Source organism: Anser anser (assembly GCF_964211835.1).
Source record: "Anser anser genome assembly, chromosome: 3".
Taxonomy (NCBI): domain Eukaryota; kingdom Metazoa; phylum Chordata; class Aves; order Anseriformes; family Anatidae; genus Anser; species Anser anser.
The window spans coordinates 66406969-66427304 of record NC_139722.1 but is presented as its reverse complement, the minus strand read 5'-3'; the positions used below and the strand labels follow the sequence as shown (position 1 = coordinate 66427304).

General features: G+C 37.8%; 1 protein-coding gene across 4 annotated transcripts in view; it reads left to right on the top strand.

The window, feature by feature from the left end:
• ZDHHC14 (zDHHC palmitoyltransferase 14) overlaps positions 1–20336 on the top strand; it is a 108307-nt gene that overhangs the window by 47155 nt on the left and 40816 nt on the right. For 2 of the 4 annotated variants that reach the window (XM_083828785.1, XM_083828783.1), the window contains exon 2: positions 10730–10890. In XM_083828785.1, coding sequence (XP_083684911.1) covers positions 10730–10890 — 161 coding nt within the window. Of the gene's footprint in view, positions 1–10729; positions 10903–20336 lie in introns of all 4 variants that reach the window. The other 2 variants (XM_083828784.1, XM_083828782.1) reach the window with 1 other exon arrangement.

Below are 20336 nucleotides of genomic sequence, written 5' to 3'. Positions count from 1 at the left end.
TTCCTAATGAATGAATGTCATTCTCTTAAATGTGTTGTTTTTTTTTCTGTTGAGCTTGTTACTGAATCTTCTGTGATACTCTTAACTTTTAACATTAGTATGAATAATTTTCATTCTGTTTATAATTTTAAAATAACACCTGTTATAACTGTAAGTGTATTTTTCCATTTTATTTATTTCTTGATTTAGTTGGCTAAAGAGAAAATACGCTAGAAAATGTTTCCCTTATTTAAATGGGTTATATAAATCAGATTTTTTTTTATGGTAGAAGTAACATTTGGTGAATTATACAAGTGTCCAGGAAGGGAATATGTAATGAAAAATTTTGGTCAGTGGTCTTTGTCAAGAAGAAAGGGCCTGTTCTTGGTGTATTTTTGGAACTACAGAGAAAAGCATGATGTGCTAAAGCTACCGATTTTAAATGTGAACATGCTTATTTAGGTTTTGTAACTGAATATTTAACATAAAAGTCTCTACAGAGCATTTTATCTCATCCTTTTAAAAAAAAATGAAAAAAAATCAGATAAAAATATTTCTGTACTTAGAGCAATATTCCTTTTCTCCTCACATCCCTGGAGGTAATGAAATGCTATGATATTGTTAACTCTGGTGATTTAGAAGCAATCTTGCAGGGTATAGTATTTCTTAAAGTTTTAATGCTTGGACTCGTGTGACTTGCATACAAACCTCAGTTGTAATGCAAAATAATAAAAGGCTATTACTAGTTGCTTAAATTACATCTTGCTAACCAAAATATTTGTAGTGGTAGAGCTTTATGTGTAGGTGAAGCTTTGGGTGCATTATTTTTTCCATGAAAGAAAAGATTTGCCTCAAACTGGTCTTGCAATTTATTTATTTTTAAACTGACTCATTTTAGATATGGATTTAGATATAGAGAGCTGGCACTGCTTTGGCATGATGCGTGCCAATTAGGTTTTGGGTTTTGTTTTTTAAATCTGAAGTAGCCTGTAGGATGCCGGTCTGCTTGTCAAGTGAGTGCTTAGGCTGGGATAAGAGAGTTGTGGTGATGCTGTGAGGCAGTGCTGAGAGTCCTGGTGATGCAGTGCAGAAAAAGAGGATGCCATTTCAGGTAAAACTCTGTCAGCACTTAGTGAAACCCAAGCCTGTGAGGTTAATGCAGACATGCCTAAGACTGTCGGAAGGATGACCAGTTCACTGAATTGTTGCTGCTTAACCCTGCTTCTTTTGGGAAACATGAGGTTTAAAATCTTTTTTTGTTGTTGTTGTTGTGCTTCTTGTCTTATGCTCCTAGTTGCTTTATTTATAACAATGTGTTGTACACTTCTGATATGTAGTGTGGGCAGGATCTTCAGTTCTCTCTCTTTCTTTTATTTTTTGATAAGTAAAGGAGCCCCAGGAAGTGCTGTGTCTGAAGCTTAGCTCTGTTTTCCAGTGAAATGCAAAGGCTTCTGTTTTAGTGCATTCAATTGAGGAGTTATCTTTAATCTAAAATACAGGGGAAAAGTATTAAAACTTTATTTTGTGTGTTTTATGCAAAAGACTGGCAATTATGCAGAAGTGCAGGGGGAAAAACAAGAGAGTAAGAAAATAAAATCCTTATAGATCACTGGATATGGTATCCTTAGGCCCTTATGACTGTATCTAGGATTTCGTTTTATAGCTAAGCTCACTCACGTAGTGGATGAATGCCTCTGAAAATGGCAATTCAACTCATCCATCCTTCCTGGATGACTGGCACTCATTTCATCGTGCTGTGACGTTGAAAAATAGCAGGAAACAAATGTGGGTTTTTTAGGAAGGGGAAGGGACTGAGAGCAATTCCTCTGTCCAGAATACCCATTGCTGGCCATTTCACTCCCCATACAAGGGAAGTGACAGCAGAGTGTGGCCCTGGGTAGGGATTGCACTGGCAGGCCTTTGCATTTTAGCAAGAGTTAGGCTTTACATTTGGTCATTTAGCAGGGCGAACACAAAATGTTACTTGTTGAAAGTTCAGTGCCCACTGTCTGGGAGCAATTTACTTGCATAGGTTTTGATATCCAGAGAATCCAGTGGAAAATCACCTGAAAGTTTGTTGTTCAGGAAATTGTGGTTATCATACAAGACGTTTTGGCCTTTGTTTTGGCCCAGTTTTCATTTGTGTTCATAAGTACTTAGGATTAAACTGATGGTTTAATTAGAAAATCACGTAACAGGAAATATTAAGAAATAATAAGGAAGTGATATGAAGCATAACAGGAAAAACAAGTGTTCTACATGAGCTGTTTAAAACAAATTGAGATCTTGTGCACCTAATAGAATTTATTAATTGGTAGTCTTTTACTATGGAAACCAGACCTTTTGCAGCATGCAAAAACAGAATTAAAGTACAAATACATTTCTAGCTTTTCAAGTAATTAGTCAGTGAGCAGAAATTGAAAAAAAGAAAGCCTCTGTTTGCTGTGTGGTTGGAAGACTTGCTTTTTCTAAGTTTGTCTTTCAGGGATATGTCATATGTGCATTGGCTTTCCATAAAGAAGCTGGTAAGACTCAGGCTCTTGATGTAGTTAGTTAGATATTTCCCATTTTCTTACTACCTTGCTTTGAAATTTCTGTCCAACAGCTGATGCAGTCAGTATCTTAAAATTTAGTACAAACAAAGCTCCTTCTCTAGATAAAATAAAATTTAATTGCCCTTGTAGGAGCTTCAGTAACCACATCTGTTTTGTAGAAGCCTCTTTTTGCATTATGCATTTTCTGTCCCAGCTTTGAAGTTTGACAGTGGTTCATTAGAGTTGATTCATGTAGCAATGAAAATTGGGAGATCACACAAGGGTATTACTTTGATTGTTGCATATCTGCTACGATAGATTGCTAAGACCTTCACTTGTAGAGGGAGCTTGTGGTTTATCTTACACAATGTCGTAATCTACAGTGCTTGCTTAGTTTCACCTAAACTTCTCCATCAAAATTCAGCCAGTGTAAATCTGTTTTCAGTGTTAATGCTCTAAATGGAATCAGTGGGGCCAACAGTTCCATTGAACACTTGCTGGTTTGAGCAAGGGAGAGGGAGGTCCCTGTCAGTCTTTTACCTTTGGAAATTGCTCAGGTGTTTTGACATCAGTATTAAAGACCAAACTGTGTCAGGTTTTCACATGAACTTTCAAGACTGGTTGTTGAGGTTTTGCTGTTCAGGATAGCATTAAGCTAACTTTATTTTTCACTAGTTTTGAGAGAACTTCTAAAGTATCTAATTTATTAGGTTTAAAGGTCATGCTGTTCTGTAATCTGTACGATTTCATCATATTGATCTTTTTTTAAAGTAATTTCTAAGTGCTTGTAGAGTCTAGGATGCTTGTATGCACCATATAACTACTGTTACTCTGTATGTATGCCCACTTAAAAATGATTGTTAATTAGAATTAAAATTAAGTGGAGTTGCCCCCAAGCAATACAGAAAACAAATACAGAATACAGAACAAATAAGATAACAAATACAGAAAAAATAAGGTATGTCCATTATCTTAAAGTATAGAATAACTTGTAAAGCATTCAAGCAAGGTTAAATGCTTCTTGTCTGAAACTATTCAATAAAACTGTATTTATGATTAGGGTATAATATTTTTTGGATTTTACAGGAGATAAAATTCTCTCTATTCCTTCCTTTCCTGCTGTCATTCTCTCTTTCGTTAGCTGTTGTTTTTTCCATAGTCCTTACATGTTTGGAATGCTGATTCCAAATTTCCTGGCTTTGGAATGATGCAAGTATTAGAGGAGTGATATTTGTTGTGTTATTTTATCAAGCAAGTTTTTGAATTTTATTGACCATTCGGAAGTGAAAAAGTGTATGATAGATTGCCCAGAGAAGTTGTGGAGTCACCCTCCTTGGAGATCTTCAAAAGCTGCTTGGACATGATCATGGGCAACCTGCTCTAGGTGGCCCTGCCTGCTCTGAGCAGGGGTCTGACCAGATGGCCTCCAGGGGTCCCTTCCAACTTCAAACAGTGTGTGATTCTGTGATATTCCAAATAGTTCAAAACACAAAGAAGAATGAAATAAATCAAATTTCTAAGCACATTTCAAATCCCATTGAATATAGTCTGTGTCTTCCTTAATCTTTCAAAAATTCAAATAGGAATTTTAAAGGCTATATAACAGTATCAGGCAGATGGAGGAAACTAATGCAGAACTTCTCTAGCTAATCTTGTTAGGCACTTCGTGTAACATTAGTTGGACTAATCTGTACTCAAATTACATCCTGTTTTCTGTGTGCCAAGAGCATATTTATGAGGAATCAACCATAAGCTGGTTAACACACAGCAAGTTCTTTCCCACTGTAATTTTTTCTTGTCAGATGTTTCTGAAGAGTTTCTTCACCTTAACTTTAAAATAAGGTCCTCTCAAAAAGGTAGTTGTAGGATGCTGGAATTTCTGGGTTGGGGGTGAAAACATGAGCATCCCAAAAAATACTGACTGAAGAACTGGTACCATGAAATGTTTTGATAAATCTTAGATTTACAAAAAAGTTCATGTTTTTCCTCACTTTCAGAAGTTACAGCGCAGAGATACAACAAAATTAACTCTGCTTTAGATGAGGCAGTTCTATGTCTTTAATATTTTAAGACTGTTTTGGTATTTTCTGTAGTAAATTATTTTGACAATCCTCTTATGTCTGCGTTTGATTTTACTTCTTACCATCTTGACCGTGAACAACACTGTCCATACAAACATGATTTTTCCTATAGAAATGTGCAGTTCTTGTTACACAGAATAAACTGGGAGGACAGAGAGGGAAAGAGGAGAGAAGAAACATGGACCTCCCAACACCTGTTAGCTAGTCTGTCAGCACAAATGCAGCCTTCACAGCACAGGTGCAAAACATGATGTGTAACATCATCCAGCCATCTCATACGAAGTGTTTCTCTACAGCTGGGTTCTTGGGTTCTTGTCATGGCCCTGAGTGCACCAACAGGCCATAATGGTCCTGAGCAGCATCACCTGGGGTCTCTCTTCTACCCCTATGGGCTCAGGAGGTCTACTTAAGCTCAGCCTGGGGCCTTTAGTCCCTGCTGAGCTGTTGCAGAGTCTCTGGCTCAACCATGACCGTGCCACTGCCCGGCCATGGAGCCCCTTGATCCAGACCTCAGCCCACAAACGGACTGACTGGCTTAATTTCGGCCCAGCTTCATCACTGTGGTCCTGCCTGAAAACCACTGGACCTGATCCAAACCCTGGTGGAAAACAATTAAAAAGAGACAAGCCTACAACCCTACAGCAGTGAAATTATTTCACTCTGATAATTCCCGCTGTCCCATTTGTCATCCTTTGTCAGGGGGCAGCCTTCAAGGTTCTTGCTGTACCCTCATGTTTTGCCCATCCTCACATCTTCCACTGTTTCTATGTGCTGTGGTCTGCATGCGCATCTTTGGCTGCTTTCTTTGAACTGGTAACTTGTCATTAGAAAGCTAGATTATAAGGCATTTCTGCTGTTCTAGTCCAGAGTCTGGATTTGTCTTTGATCTATCTATATAGGCACTCTGTTGCCATCTGTAAATTGAAAGAGATGAATATTTCAAAAAAGGCAGCAGTCTGAATGAAAAGCTTACTGAAGCTGCTGAAATTAAGGTCTTCTTTCTCCATCCCAGCTTCTGTCTCCTAGTTTTTGTATGTACTTCTGTTTCTCCTGCCTTATGCTAACATGGGTGCTCTGGAGACTTTTCCAAGAGCATGTGTGATTTGTCAGACAGACATCAACAAAATGGTACAGTTTTCTTACATTTTAGTAAACTAACTTGGCTCACAAAAGAACCTGACAAAGATTTATGTTGACATCAGGTCAGAAGCATGGGACTGAGTGACTTGGAGCAATGATGCAGAGGAGGTGAAAGGAAGGAGAAGTTGAGAGAAGCCATGAATAAGAGTGGGAGGGCAAGCAAACCCCGTGTGTTAATTTAAGGAAAGCAGCATGGTCTCATTTAGAAGTTAGCTTTTAACACGTAGAACGGAATTCAGTTTTTTCTCTTAGCATTGGACAACACCCACACATCAATATCTACCACTACGTTAAGTAGGCAATATCCGCCAAAACAGAAATTCAATTGATGATGGAGGAAAATGAGCAGTTGGTAATTCTTTGTTTGATGCTACATGGTCCTACTGTACATACTATATTACCCTTTTCCTGGAGTACATTTTTTTTAATGTCTGCTGCAAAGAGTTTTTTGTCAGTGAAAAGCTTGACATATAGTATCCTATTATTAGTCTCACCAGTCAAGCTCATAGATCTCTCTCTATTTTTTAAATTAGTATAATTGTGATGGCTACATCTTTGCATAAAAATCTATATTTTCATTGTTTTTTGTCTGCCAACTTGGCAAATAATAAACAATATCTCAGGGATCTCAGGTCAGCAAGTTTCTCGGGTATAAAGCCTTGTCTTTTTCTATTCTGGAGTAGTAGCTATATTTGTTAGTAATTTTTTTTTTTGTAACTATGGAGTCTCTCTTCAAGTTAGAGAGTCTAAGTATCCATTATTTAGACTGGATAGAGTTGTCATTTATTATATCTCCCCATCAGTGAATAACAATGACTGTCAGTGAACTGTTCAGGAAAGCCTTTATCTTTCCAGGACAGGCCTGAAGCAGGCTTCTTTTGTTTTTCCCTTTTCTAGTGAAAGAGCTCAAAAATTGTAGGATTCCCAGTGTGCGCACACTTCAATACAGTTACTACATGTATTTTTCTGCTCATCTCGGTAGCCACAGGGAGCATGCTTATGCAGTTAAGAGGGTTGCTGGGTGATAAAGAATTACTTTTGTTGTTCTTCTGCATCCTTCGTTCACGGGCATGATACTTGATAATTATCTCTTAAATGCCAACGTGTTTTTATTTTTATCTAGCTGTGACAGACTAGTCTTCCAGCAGATTTTATTTCCCTCCTACACTCATGCAAACTTTCACATGATGCTTCAAAAAAGGAGCTGAGAAGCCAGGCAAAATCCAGGGATGATCTGTACAAAGCCTTAATTAATTAAAAACCTTATTTAATAAATTGAAACTTTAGGACGTATTACTCGTTGCTATGTGCAAACCAAACATTGTTCTCTGAGGAAGTCATATCTACAATAGCATTTGTAGTGGGATCTCTGGCCACAGAATATGTCCTAAAAATGTATTTTCTGGGATGGCCCCTATCAGTACTCGTTCTGTGCGATCACTACAAATACTGATTAAGGCTAATTGTTTTCCTGAGTCTAAGATGTAAAGTGGGGCTGTTAGTTCATGTCTAGTGGTTACCAAGAGATGAGGTTAAAAGATTTGTCTGTACTTGCTGTGCTGATGTGGGGGACAAGGGTTTGTTTCCATGCTGCTTTGTCATTGATGGTGCTGCCAACAGGGGACTGGCAGTGTTCGGAAGTTCTGAAATTTGCTGTCAGGAAATATCTGCTAATATTTACTTGGAAAAAATAGTAATCTGAAAATACTGTCCAGAAAGAAATTTTCAATAATATATGAGGAAAGCTGTAATCCCTAATGGGATGCAAACTCAACTGAAGTAAATTAATTAAGGAATTTGAGCAAATACTAGAAATAATGCGGTTTTTGTGTATAGTGTTTGGCCATTCTGAAAGTAGAATGATAGAGAATTTAAATAGCTTAAATAAATTGCTTAAAATAACATTGAACTTAATGTACCAGTACAAATGCATTTGTTTATATGAATATGCAAATACAAATTCTATAAATGCAAGTGCATTTCTACAGATGTATTGATAATTTTGAGCTAAAATCCAAATTTTTAATTTGAAGTTGTTTTAATGGATTTATTTTTTAATAGCCCAGAAAAAAAAAAAAGAGGAAAAAATAGTTAATCAAAGGGAACATACTTAGCTGTACTTTCCTCACCCTCCAAAGTCTGGGGCAGAAAGTCCATATGAACTTCTCTTCCCAGAGCTGTCTGTGATCTCTTATCTGTCTTCATACTCACAGAAAAAAGGGCTACACAGGGTGCTGTCAAATGCGGAAAGTGAGTGATGTATACGCTTTCTGTTTCTTTGAATTTAACTGACAGGAATTGGAAAAATTAATTGGGCCTTTCTAAAAGGTGGATGTCATTGTCTGCAGGCCCGTGTAATATTGTAGGGCCTGTTGCTATTTAGGTCGGACTGGACTGAATGGTCCTGTCTGGGTTTTCTATCTGAATCTCCGTGCAGACTGTTTTTTCAATTTGAATTAATTTCTGAACTCATGGAGCATTGTTTGGTTATTACTGCCAAAGATCACATCTTCAATCTTTTTTTAACAGGCATAAAGTACAGAAACAATTCCAAGCCAAAGTTAATAAATTTCAAGGTTTTATACCCTGAAAACACCTTTAGGAGAAGCAGATCACCTTACAGTTGCATATGGTGAAGAGCGTGCAGGGCTTTTTGAGTGTTTTCTCATTGCAGATGGACTGTGATTCAGCAAGGCACAGACAGACATATTCATGTATTTTTTCCTGTAGTGAAATCATCACTTTCCAGCAATGCAAGGCTTTCACAGTATTTCAGTATAGGAATTGGTTCTTTCTACCAATTCCATATGAAGTTATTGTTAAAACAAAACACTTTACTATTCTGATGACCCTTCAGTTTCTGCTCTGTGTGTATCACTGAGAAGTTGAGATGTAAGCTGTGTAGGTTGACAATGCTGCTATTTTTGCACTGGTATCTAAACCATATTGCACCTACCATGCTACCCTAAGATTACCTCCCGGGTGCCTTTCACACACATACAGCTCTTGTTTGGTCAACAAACTTCAGCACAGTTGCAGTTTCTTTGGTATGTGTAATGAATAATGCAGTAGAAGAATAAGAGCACTGTGCTATATTTAGCGTTCATTAATGTACATGCTCCCTCTAATCCTTTTAAAAATACATTCTTGCAGCATATTTGTACTCTTGTCTGAACGTATTACGGTAGTTTTGATTTCAGTGATCCTTTGTGGCAAGAAATGAAATGAGCAGTAGGGTGTTTGTGTGCTGTGAAAGCTTCCTTTTGGTTGTTCGTTCCGACTGGCTTCTCTGACGGTAAGGGAACAAGGCCTACATCTACCAGCTGTCTTGCTGCTGCTTCCCCTAGCACTGGTTTCATGGATCTGGCTCTTGGAAACAGATTTCTGAAAAGCGTGCATTTTCAAGTGTGTTTCCAAGTATTTAAACAGTCTATCCTGTCTATGAATTCCCCCCGCCCCCCTTCTTAATTTTCATACACAACTGTGTGTTTAATCTTTTGTTGATTCATGTAGGGTGAAAGGGTGGTCCACCACAGGGGTGGTATGATGCGCCGTGTAATGTATTTGGACTTGTATCCATTAAACCCACTGTTCTATGAAGCATCCGAGTGCATTTAACGGGGTGGTGCAGGAAGATAAATGCTTGGTACGTGGTAGCTGGTAGGAAAAGTGCTTCCTTTCCCTCCCCATCCCATCGGCTGCAGTGATGGGCAGTGAAGTTGACATTGTCATCGCTTGCTCAGTGTTAACATCCCACTGAGGATAACATGCGGTGCAGAAGCTGGCATGTCTGAATCATCGTTTAAGGCGGCAAACAGAAACAGGGAAGACGATGATAATTAAACTTGATTGATACCTGGAAACTGGAGACAAAGCCCTAAGGCCTAGAGCTTGTTGGTGTTAGGCTTGTGTCATTTTTAGGCTTATGTTACGACTCCTCATGCAGACATCAGAAATACATGAAGCAATCTGTGTGTTTTGTCCCTTCTGCTTAATAGAGGAGCTAAGGAGAGAATGTTCTTTCTGTGCATTTTCTGAGATGATCCTACAGTGCTTATTATATGACTCAGATTAGCTGGTGGTGTACTGTGTAATATCTAAGTTTTCATATACCCACATTCCTTTTGCACAACCATAAGGAGATATTTATATTTATGTGTTGCATAGATTCTGATGTTGCTGTCTACTGTTTTTACTACATGTGAAATACAGAGGAAAATTGCTAAAACTGTTATATAATTCTAAAACCTGTAATTATATTGTAAATCTGGTAACTGTAGAGCCTGTGCTAGTAAAGGGCTGTGGACGCTGCCCTAGACCAGCTGGATTACTTGTTTCCAGGTGTGTTGCAGTGCTCTCTCATTACATTTACCTTACTTTGCAAATGAGTAAACAAGCTTATTAAGCTGCAAGAAATGGATTAAGAGAATCAGTAGGCTTTGGGACACTGTCCACTGGTGTTATAATATTAATATATTTAACAAGGCTATTACAGGAATGTGCCACAGGTGTTAAGATCTTGAGCACCTTCTTTTTGGTGAACTACAAATTCACTTCCTAGTCTTAATTACATTTTTAGTTTGTATTGTTTCATCATGTTATCTGCTTTAGTCTTCATGGCTGAATATTTTCAGTCTACTTCCTGTCCCTTCTTCCCCTCCTTCTCCTCCCATATTGACTTCATGCAAGTTTGCAATAAATATATTAGCTCATAATATCCTGTAATAAAAACATTTTCTTATGTAAATGCATGTATTGCATATTAGGAAGATCATTGCTATGCTGTTTCAACCTGTATTGTACTAAACAGATTATGAGAAATTTCAGAAGTGTCACAAACAGAAACAGAAATGTCAGCTTTCATAAATGTTCCAAAGAAGGTAATGTATCCATGTGAGAAAGTGAATTCTTAATATGCATTTATGATGGTAAACAGTTGTTGAGAACAAGTTGCATTATTTGTTATTGATTGTTTAATCTTTTTTCTTTTTCCAGTTGTCCGTATTTATCAGAGAAGATTACACCTGCTATACCTGCAATTGGTGGGATTCTTTTCTTTTTCGTGATGGGGACCCTGCTGCGTACTAGTTTCAGTGATCCTGGTGTCCTCCCACGCGCAACACCAGATGAAGCAGCAGATCTAGAGAGACAAATAGGTAACAATGAAGGTCTGTTGTCTCTTCGCTTTCCTCCCGAGGGTGTATGTGCTGTGTGAAGGTAGCGTGCTGCTCTGCTCCTGGGAAGAGTTACTCCTATCTTGCCACAGTAATTGTCCTGGAGTTGCCATGTCTGATGACACTGCAGTGATTCCTGTGGAAAGATGGTCGATCAGCTCTTAGCTAAGAAAGGCAGTAAACAAAATACCAAACCTGGAGAGTGATAGTTATTACTGTAAATACTTTTCAACGGGTATGGTAGAAGTTTCCCTGTAATGCACAAGTGAATACTTTTAAAAGTGGTTTTAGCAAGCAAATTGATACGGCAAAGGTTGTAAAGTTGTGCATCTTTTAAAGTAATGTACCCTCAGAGTTTAACAGAATTTAATTACATTGCTATTTATATTGTGAAAGGGTCAGATAAGTCTCTGTATTAATATACAGTGTTGTAAGTTGATGTAATCTTGGGAAGGTTGTACTTCAGTATCTGTGTAAAGCCTGCACAATTAAAGGACAGTGAACTAGATTTTAATCAACCTCGTTTATCGAGAGAATCGACAACTAAATTCTAGTTGTGGAATTTCTACAGATACACTAAATAGTTTGAATATGCTACCTAGATAAGAAAACACAGGGCAAGTTTGCAGAGCTGCTTCATGAAACAGTGTGTTTGCTTATTTTTGTAGTAGACTACTAAAGGTTACTAATGGCTACTGTATCTACTTTGAAATGGTAGCCATTGGAAATTGTGTGAACTGAAGTCATTTCAGAGGAACTCTTACTCATATAATTGAAAAGACAGGTAACAGGTGTATGCAAGCACAGGAGTACTACCTGTGGGGTCCCTGATCTTAGACTTCGTCTACCATGACAAATAACTGAAGGCAGTAAAAGCAAAAGAGTGGACTAAGGCTGTTGTTGCAAACAATCCTACATCAATAATGTATGAGTTTGAGAGGTTTACTTCAGAAAAGGTTTCGTCTTGTTCTCTAGACTAAATGTCCTCCACAACATACTGGTGAAACTGTGTGAGGGCAAAGTCATTGGTTTGGACTCTCATACCATGATTTGGGGTAGAGCTCATTTATTGTACATGTGTAGCAGAAGTTCTGGTTTTGTTTCCTCAGAAATCAAATGTGGTTTGTACACAACAAAATCACACTGAATCATGCTTGTAAGTGAAGAATGGTAGGGGAATTCATGTCAAAACAGCAAATGTTCACATCAGTATGGCATTAGTTTCCTCAGACTCAGCTGATAAGAGTGCGGGCATGATGTAGGCATCCTGAAGCTGTGCATTGCACTTAAGAAATGTGTTGGGCAAAGAAATATTGTTAAGGTAAAACAAGAAAGCTGACAACTTTAATTAATTATTTTAAGCCTTTCTGAGCCTTTAACACCAAGGAAGAGTAACAAGTTTGTTTTTAATAGCTTACGTACTTTAGTGGTTGTTTGCATCTCACGGTTTCATTGTCACTAAAAGTTTTTTTCTGTTGGGCTCAGTTTCAGAAAATTGCTGTTGGAGGAGGAAGAATTATTTTATTTTCTGGAAAGATGCATGTTACCTTTGTTATGGATTATTTTAAGAAGTAGAATTTCAAAATAGAGTGATGAATTTATTGGTGGTCGCTACAGCGAGATCATTTTCTTTCATCAGATTTGGAAGGTCCTGAGCACAGCTGTAACAGTCTGCTAAGTCATAGGATAGAAAGGGGTTTGTATAACAAACAGTATTTTGTATACTTCAATGAAGTGAAGCCAATGCTTTTGCAACATACTAGGTACAGCAGCTATTTTTATTTGCTCCATGTGTTCTATGTGTAGGTTTGAGGCTTTTGTATGACCATGTAACAGTTGTATTTGTTGAACTTCGTGGGAAGAAATGTTTCCCCCGTGGGTTTGTGAAGTCCGATGTGCAGTTCACCAATTTTTATAGATCCAGCTTTTTTAAAAACAGAGTGTTTTGTTGGCATTCATATTTCAGTAAGACAATCTGTATTGTTTTTATTCATTGCTTGGAGTAATTGTGCAGAACCCAGAGCCAGCTGACATTGCCATGACAGGAAGAAGGTGACATCTAGCCAGATGGAGAAGAATTTGTGCCTACTCTAATGTGAGGTCGTTGTAAGGAAAAGTTGGAGCATAATTTTATGTGAAGAAAAATGTATTTGGTGAGGGAAGTTATCTTAACTCTGGTTAAAGTAAGAATAACCCTTCTGTTGCTTACCCTTCTGAGAAAAGTATGCTGTGTAAAATAAAATGGTCCTCAGTTTAGAAGAGAAAGGCAGATTTGGTGATTTGAATTGGGCCACCTACACTGATGACTGAGAGTTCAGCTGTAGAAAATCATAGCTGTAATTCTTTAAACTGTTTCAAAACTAATGAAGTAAAATTTTCCCAAACAACAGGTTTTCACACCTTCATTTGAGAGGAATAGAGTGGAGAGTAAGAAAATCTGGAAAGAACAATAGTATCTATTTAGGCACTGCCCTATGTTCCCTGTCATTTCTGTAGGTGCTTTTCCATTTCTGTGTCTTTCTTTGAATTTCTTGAGACAGTTAAGGAAAATGAAATTAAAATCCATTAATGAAGGTGCTCCCGAAATTTACTCTCTGATTATCTACCAGAAATAATAATGATGGTGCAGATGAGGAAAAAAATTGTTCTGAACAAAAACTTATATAGCCTGTTCGTTTTATGTAAAGCAGCCAGGCTTTCTAATGGAAATGCACCTTTTCGGTAATTACATATAAAGGTAATAATGATAGTGGTCTGTTAGAAGAGATTGCAAGCAAGTTGTTGAAGTGTAGCTATTAGCATTTAGCTATCTAGCTGTGACAGGTATTTTTCACTACTATATCCAGCTACTTGGTGAAATGCAGGAGCATTCTGGAGCTCATGTTTTAAATATGCTTTTATTAAAGGATTGCCCCAATTGAAGCACAGCAAATGAATTCTTCAGGTTTTATATCCAGTATTCATATATGTAATACTTAATTGAATCTATGGTTTTGAAACGGCTGTGGTGTAATAGTCACTTTAGGGTTTTTATGATGTGCAATTTAATTCTCTGCTCTTACAGAGCGGCAGAAATATAAACAGGCTTATGAATACCAACTGGGTGTGTTCTTGTCCCCATTTGAAGGATAAGGTATTTTGAATGCTTGCTAGTTGGCACAGGAAGTGTCTTAGATGCATTGTTTTCATAATCCAGTGGTTATAAAGATGCAAAAAAAAGAATCCAAAAGGAGGAGATAAATGTTCTTTGAATAATAAAACCCTCGACAGATAAGGCAGAAGGCAGCGCTGTAACAATGCGCTTCTTGTTGTGAGGGCCTTGACACAGAAACAAGTTACCACAGGTTGTTCCAAGAAGTGCTTTGGCTTGCTGGAAGAGTTGGTGTCCCTCTGCTCCAGATGAAGGAAAGCGGTGACCACACCCAGGATTTTCTGTTCAGATCCTGTGCAAACAAAACCCTAGCTCTTCTATCACACAGGCACATAAAGGAGCTGGTTGCTGCTGCTCCAGGCATTATTCAGACTCGAAGATTCCTGGAGATCTCCATTGCTTCAGGGTTTGATTTAAATTTGGTTCCTTACAACAGTGTTTCTAGCTATTGATAGCTTTTGTTTCCTTTGGGCTTTATTCACATACTTTCACTGGTCTCTGTTTACGGAGTTCCCCCAGACACAGGACTGGGATTGTTTCCCAGATAATTATAAAAGTTTAATTTATGACTTTCTTTTATTCTGGAGGGCAGTGAGGGAAGGAGCTTCTTAGCATTCCTCTAGTTTAGAGGGCTGGCACCTTCCCATCCTAAATTGTTTCCTGTGCTGCTGACAACTTTAACGGTTTCAGAAATTCGCTATAAAAATGTTGATTCCTGTTATTCATTGAAAAAGCTTCTGTGTGAACTTAACATGGATGCCACACTACAGTAAGGCACGTTAGCTGCCTCCAGTCACAACAGCACATTTAAAAGCTTAAAACTTTTAAAAACTGTTTTAACTTGCTTGAACCTAAAAAAAAAAAAAAAAAAAAAACACGTCATACACATACATGTATTTCCTGGTTGTTCGGAAATGTCTGTAGTATGTCTGCAAGGGCCTTTTACTTCCAGACCTTTGCTCCTGGCTTCCACCAGCAGGTGTCAGCTGCTGGGTGGGGGCTGCTGTGCTAATTCCCAGTGTTGGCAAAGAACACCTGCACGGACTGGTAGGGACTGTGGGGCTGAACTGGGGAGGCTTGCGACCTGCAGCAACTTGCTCGTCTGTCTCAGCACGGTGTTTTAGTGGTTTTTATATATGTGTTTGTCAAAATGAAAAGGGAAGAGTGAATATTTCCGGGCTGGATTGGACATGTATGTTGGAGAGCAGTGGTGGCTGGTTCTAACAGGCTTTAGTAAAAATAGAAATCCAAAACAATGTCATGAAATTAATTATTATATTTACGAAAGATATTCTTGATGGGTTCAAATTCAGGTTGGACAGATGATCTCCAGCCAACTTACCTTAATATCATTTGGAGAGTACTTGATTTATAAACAATGTTTATTAGTAATTTTTCTTTTTTTCTGTAATTTCCTTGAGTCCGCAGGGCTATTAAAATAACTGATAAGCGATTCCTTCATGGCACGATCTATGCCTCGAGGGTAGGGTAGGCTGAGGACATGCTTTACCAGTGGGTTTTGCTTCCTGTTTGTGGAGCATCCTGTGCTTTCTGGTGCTGAGCCCCTTTTGTAGCTCTCTTCTGCCTCTTATTCCTGTTGTATCTACTAGGTACACACGCCCTGAGTTCTCCTCTCTTTCCTGTGTTCCTGCGCAGCCCTGCTTCCATGACTCTTAACTGGCTCCTACTTGGTTACATCATTTGCTGTCCATCATTCTTTCTTCTTTTTCTGATACTTCCTTTCTTCCTTCCACTCTGCTTTCTGCTCACCTTGTGATACCATGATGGAGCTTCCTTGAAGCCTTTCCTTTTTCTGGACTGGGCAGGTGCCTCCTCTTTCGTGTTGAGGTAGTGGGGAGCAGAGCCAGGTTCCTTGCCCCAGGTGCTCGATGGCAGCAGTCTCCAGTGAACCCACTTCTCATCGAATGTGGCATCCTTGGCTTCTCTGGAGTGGTGGAGTACTCATAAAAGGAGTTAGTCTGAGCTCTACAGTAAAGAAATATGAAAGTTTGTAGCTTGTAACAAGCTGCTGCTGCAGATGTATGAATTATGACCCTCCTTGTGCCCCTTCTGCCAAGATTTGTACAGAAAACGTTGTGTGCTAAGCTCAAAGGCTGCGGCGTGTGCCAGGTTTCAGCTCCTTTCTTCAAAGTCTCTATGATAGTGCTATTAACGTGTTCACTGTTCATCTGAATTTCTGCAGGGGTTGAATCATCTAACTGAAGCATCTGCAAACCTCACAATAAAATACATACCTTAGACTACAAAAACATAAGTCTTTTTTTTTGCTGTTGTTAAATGTTTAAAAATAAAGAAGAATATAGTGAACTATTCATTTGATACCTTTTCCTAATCAGTGTTGCTGTCTAGTTTCGTCAAGCTCTCTCATGGAATCTTTTTCCTAGAATAAGGTCCCAGCTTTAATCCAAAATACAGGCAGCAGTTCCTGTTCAGATAATTGTTTATTTCCCCTGTGTTCAAAGACACATTCATCTATGTCAGGAAACACATTATTTCAAATAAGCGGCTGACAATAATAATTTTTGCCTCACAGAAAGTGACTGTCAGATACAGAGATTTAGATATGCAAAATGAAAAGTATAAATTTGGTGATTTTTTTCCTAGCATCCAAGATAATATTAAAAAGTTGATTAGGGGACTCAAGATGTTTCCATGCGGGGGTGTTTCAGAACTTGCATTTAAAATTGCTTTAAAAATTATTGTAGCACAAAACTTGCTTCACAGGCACAGACCACTGAGCTAATCGAAAATACTGGCTTTTCTTTAGTAGCAAAACTTGTGGTCTTCCAAAAAGGGCCAATGGAGTCTTGAAATGAGGAACTACGTTGTCAGCAAGCGTGGAGTCGGGGGCTCAAGTTCCCAGACGTGGGGGCTTATGACAATTCTTATAGAGAGGAGTAAGCTTGGTAATTTCGACAAATCCTTCTGTGAAGGGAATTGCATAAAAATTAGGAATATCCCCAAAGTGAAAGAGAACTCTGTTACTGAAAAATGTTTCCATAACTATTATATTGATATATTATTTTAAATATATTAATTTAATTATTTTAAATTCAAACTATGCTCATATAGAGGTAGGTTGGGAAGAGTAGTAAGAGGCCATTCTGGCTGTATTACTGTTGCATGAAGAGTTCAGTCAAAAAAAGTACTTGTATCGGAAATGGAGACAATTTCAAAGATGACTCAAAAGAGGTAGCACAAGCGTGTAGTAAAAGTGTCAGAAAGGCAAAAGTGGGGAAAGAAATGTTAGTTAAAACTAGCTAGGAACATTTGAAGATGACAGGATGGGCTCTGTTAGAGGAAGAAAGAAGCTGAATGCATGCTATGTAATTTGGAAATGAGAGATAACCAGAGGGGAATCTGAAGTATTCAACGCTGCTTTGATCTCAGGAGAGAAACTGCACGGTTCTTGCCTGCTGATAGGAAATGTAGGTCAGTGAGGAAAAGTAGTAGTTCAGAGGGTAAAACAAAACAAAACAAAAATTCTACTATGCTATATGTATATCTGTCTATTAGCTATTCTACTATATGGAAATCTGTTATATTTCTGGAAACTATTTTGTCTCTGGAAAGACTTGGGGTAAACTGTGAAATAATAAAATTCTAAGAATTGGGGCTGCAGCAGGGTTGTGGCCATTTAAGGCTTGAAATGAGCAGCATAGTGTTTCAAGAAAAGTCAGTTATAACTGAAACAGTGCCCTTCGTTGAGGGAGTAACTGTCTTAGCGGAAAAGAAGAAGCAGATAAGCTAAATTTTGACTGTAACAGAGCTCTTGATATGGTCCTGCATAGGATTTTTTCCATGCAGATTTTGGAAATAAGGTGTAGATGAAGTTACAACAAAGCCAGTGAGCAGCTTTCCAAAAATATACTCTCAGTGGCAAACAGTAAGTGATAAAGTATGATCTTGCAGAGGCTGATTATGGCCTCAAGAAAAAGGGAATATGCTTGACTCTGAAGATGGTGCTGGGTTGGGGGAATTTGCAAGTGTTCTGATTGATTTATTTATTTTTTATACTCTAAATAGTCTTAGCAAATGTAATGAACAAGTAGAGAATGTATGATTAGAAATGTAAATCAAATACTAACAAAAAGGATTCTAGCTAGTGAATGGTAGAATAAAAGGGGACTTGAGTTTTATCCACAGATTGTGATACCATGATAAAAAGGGAAAATCACTTGGTGATGTAATAGAAGAATAATCATACATAAACCAGGAGAGGTATGATTCTGCACTACCTAGTCATTATGAGGGCTCTGTTCACTGTGAGTTTTTTGACACCATATGTGAAGCTCAAGGGGAAGGCAGCAAGAAAGAGAAACAAAGAAAACATGACCTATAAGGAAATATTTTAAGAATATGTTTGTATGTGTTTGGCCTAGGAGAGGAAAGGAGCATAGGTCTTAAAACAATGTATGTTTTTCTCATGATATAGAACAAAAGCAACTAGATGCATGAGGCTTGTATAATGCAAAATCACTGGAGATAATGTAGAGTTATTTACTGTTAAAGTACAATAATCTTAGTCAAATGCAGCAGGACCTATTAATATTTTTTTTCCAAATGAGAAACTAAACTTGTTGATGTAGTATTTTTACTTAATTATAATTTTCATGAAAAAACTTTCTTGGCGTTGCCCTGGAAAAAAAATAGTTGCATTTTTTTCATGGTGTGTATGTGGGTTCTGTGGTCCTGTAACATACTGTGTTGAGAAGGGCTGATGTTTCTATGGGAGCATGAAAACAGGAGCAGCCCTACATGACCAGATCAGTAGTCCATCTATAGCCTGATGTCTGATCTGTGATAGTGACAAGTAACACACAGAAAGAATCGAGGAGCTCTGCTGTACCCTCAATGCTCCCCATAACCTACAGAAGTCCTTAGGGACGTCTAAAGTTAAGGGTTGTATATATATATATATTTTTATAAGGTTTTGTTCTTTATTAATTTGTCTTTCTTTTTTCTGAAGCTGATGAAACTTGGAATGCTATTTAGATTTTGAGTTTGCAAGTTAGACAAGAAGTACTGCTGCTTCGTTTTAAGTGCTGCCTGATTATTTCATTTGACACCAAGTAATTCTTTTCCTGACATTGAACGGTTGCTCCTGTGCTTTTTCTTTTTCTATTTTACATGTTCAATCAGTCATCTCTTCTCAAGCCTCAGAATGCATTATTTGTGTAATCTTCTCTGGTATGAAAGCTGTTCCACACATTTGATCTTCTTTTCCATTTTTTCTCTGTTTTAGTTCAATTGCTTCTATATCATTTTAAGATGCAGGCAGCAGGATTCTGTAAGTCTTCAGTATAAAGAAGCATTGTGCATTAGTATAGCACCAGCCCATCATATTTTCTACCTTTCATTGCTTTTTAACCATACTTGAGTATTGAGCTGCCTTTCTGTTGTAATGGCCACAGTAATTCCAAGATACATTTTGGAAGGTTCCGCGACTGTTTTGCAGGGCCATTTATAGCATAATAAATAGGCTTGTTTAGTCCTGTGTGCATTACATTGCATTATCAACACTGAATTTCACAAATCTTTATCACTTGGAATTTCATAACCTCTTTGCAGTTATAATTTTTGTCTCTTGCGGTTCATTTAGTGTGGAGTAGTCTTCAAAATTTGAAAAAAAAATGTTTCTAGGATAATATACTTCTAAATATGAAGGTGTAAAAGAATAACCAAACCCATCAGAATAGGTTTTCAAGATGGGAAATCATTTGTTCATTTGATGTATATAAGATTTAACAATTCTACAATATTTGTATGTATTTGCATTTGATGAGTGATGTAGATAAATAAAAAAATGGCCACTTTAATTTTTCCTTCCAGCCTTAAAAAGGCCCATATATAATGAAGAAATACTTTGGAATTTTCTTCAGGGTAACTGTCTAACTTATGTGTATCCTCACCATTTATTCTGTACAAGCAGTTCAGTTTCTGCTCACTTTCTTTCTTGTCCTTCCAAAAGCCCCAAACTCAATATGTTAGCTACATCAGCATGCCATCTCTGAGGGTTCTTTTTGTTTTGTCTCTCTAATTTCATTGATGCTTAGGACTGCATTTGAGACTTATCCACAGTTCCCCCTCCTGTCTTTCATTTGTTTTGAAATGCACTGTCTGATTTCCTTAGAGCCTCATAAAATTAAATCTGTGTGGCCACCACAACATAGGCATTTCAGAGAATTGCACAATAGCCTAAAGAAATACTGCTTACGAGTGCAACTTGCTTATGTTTTCCCCCTTTTCCCAAGAT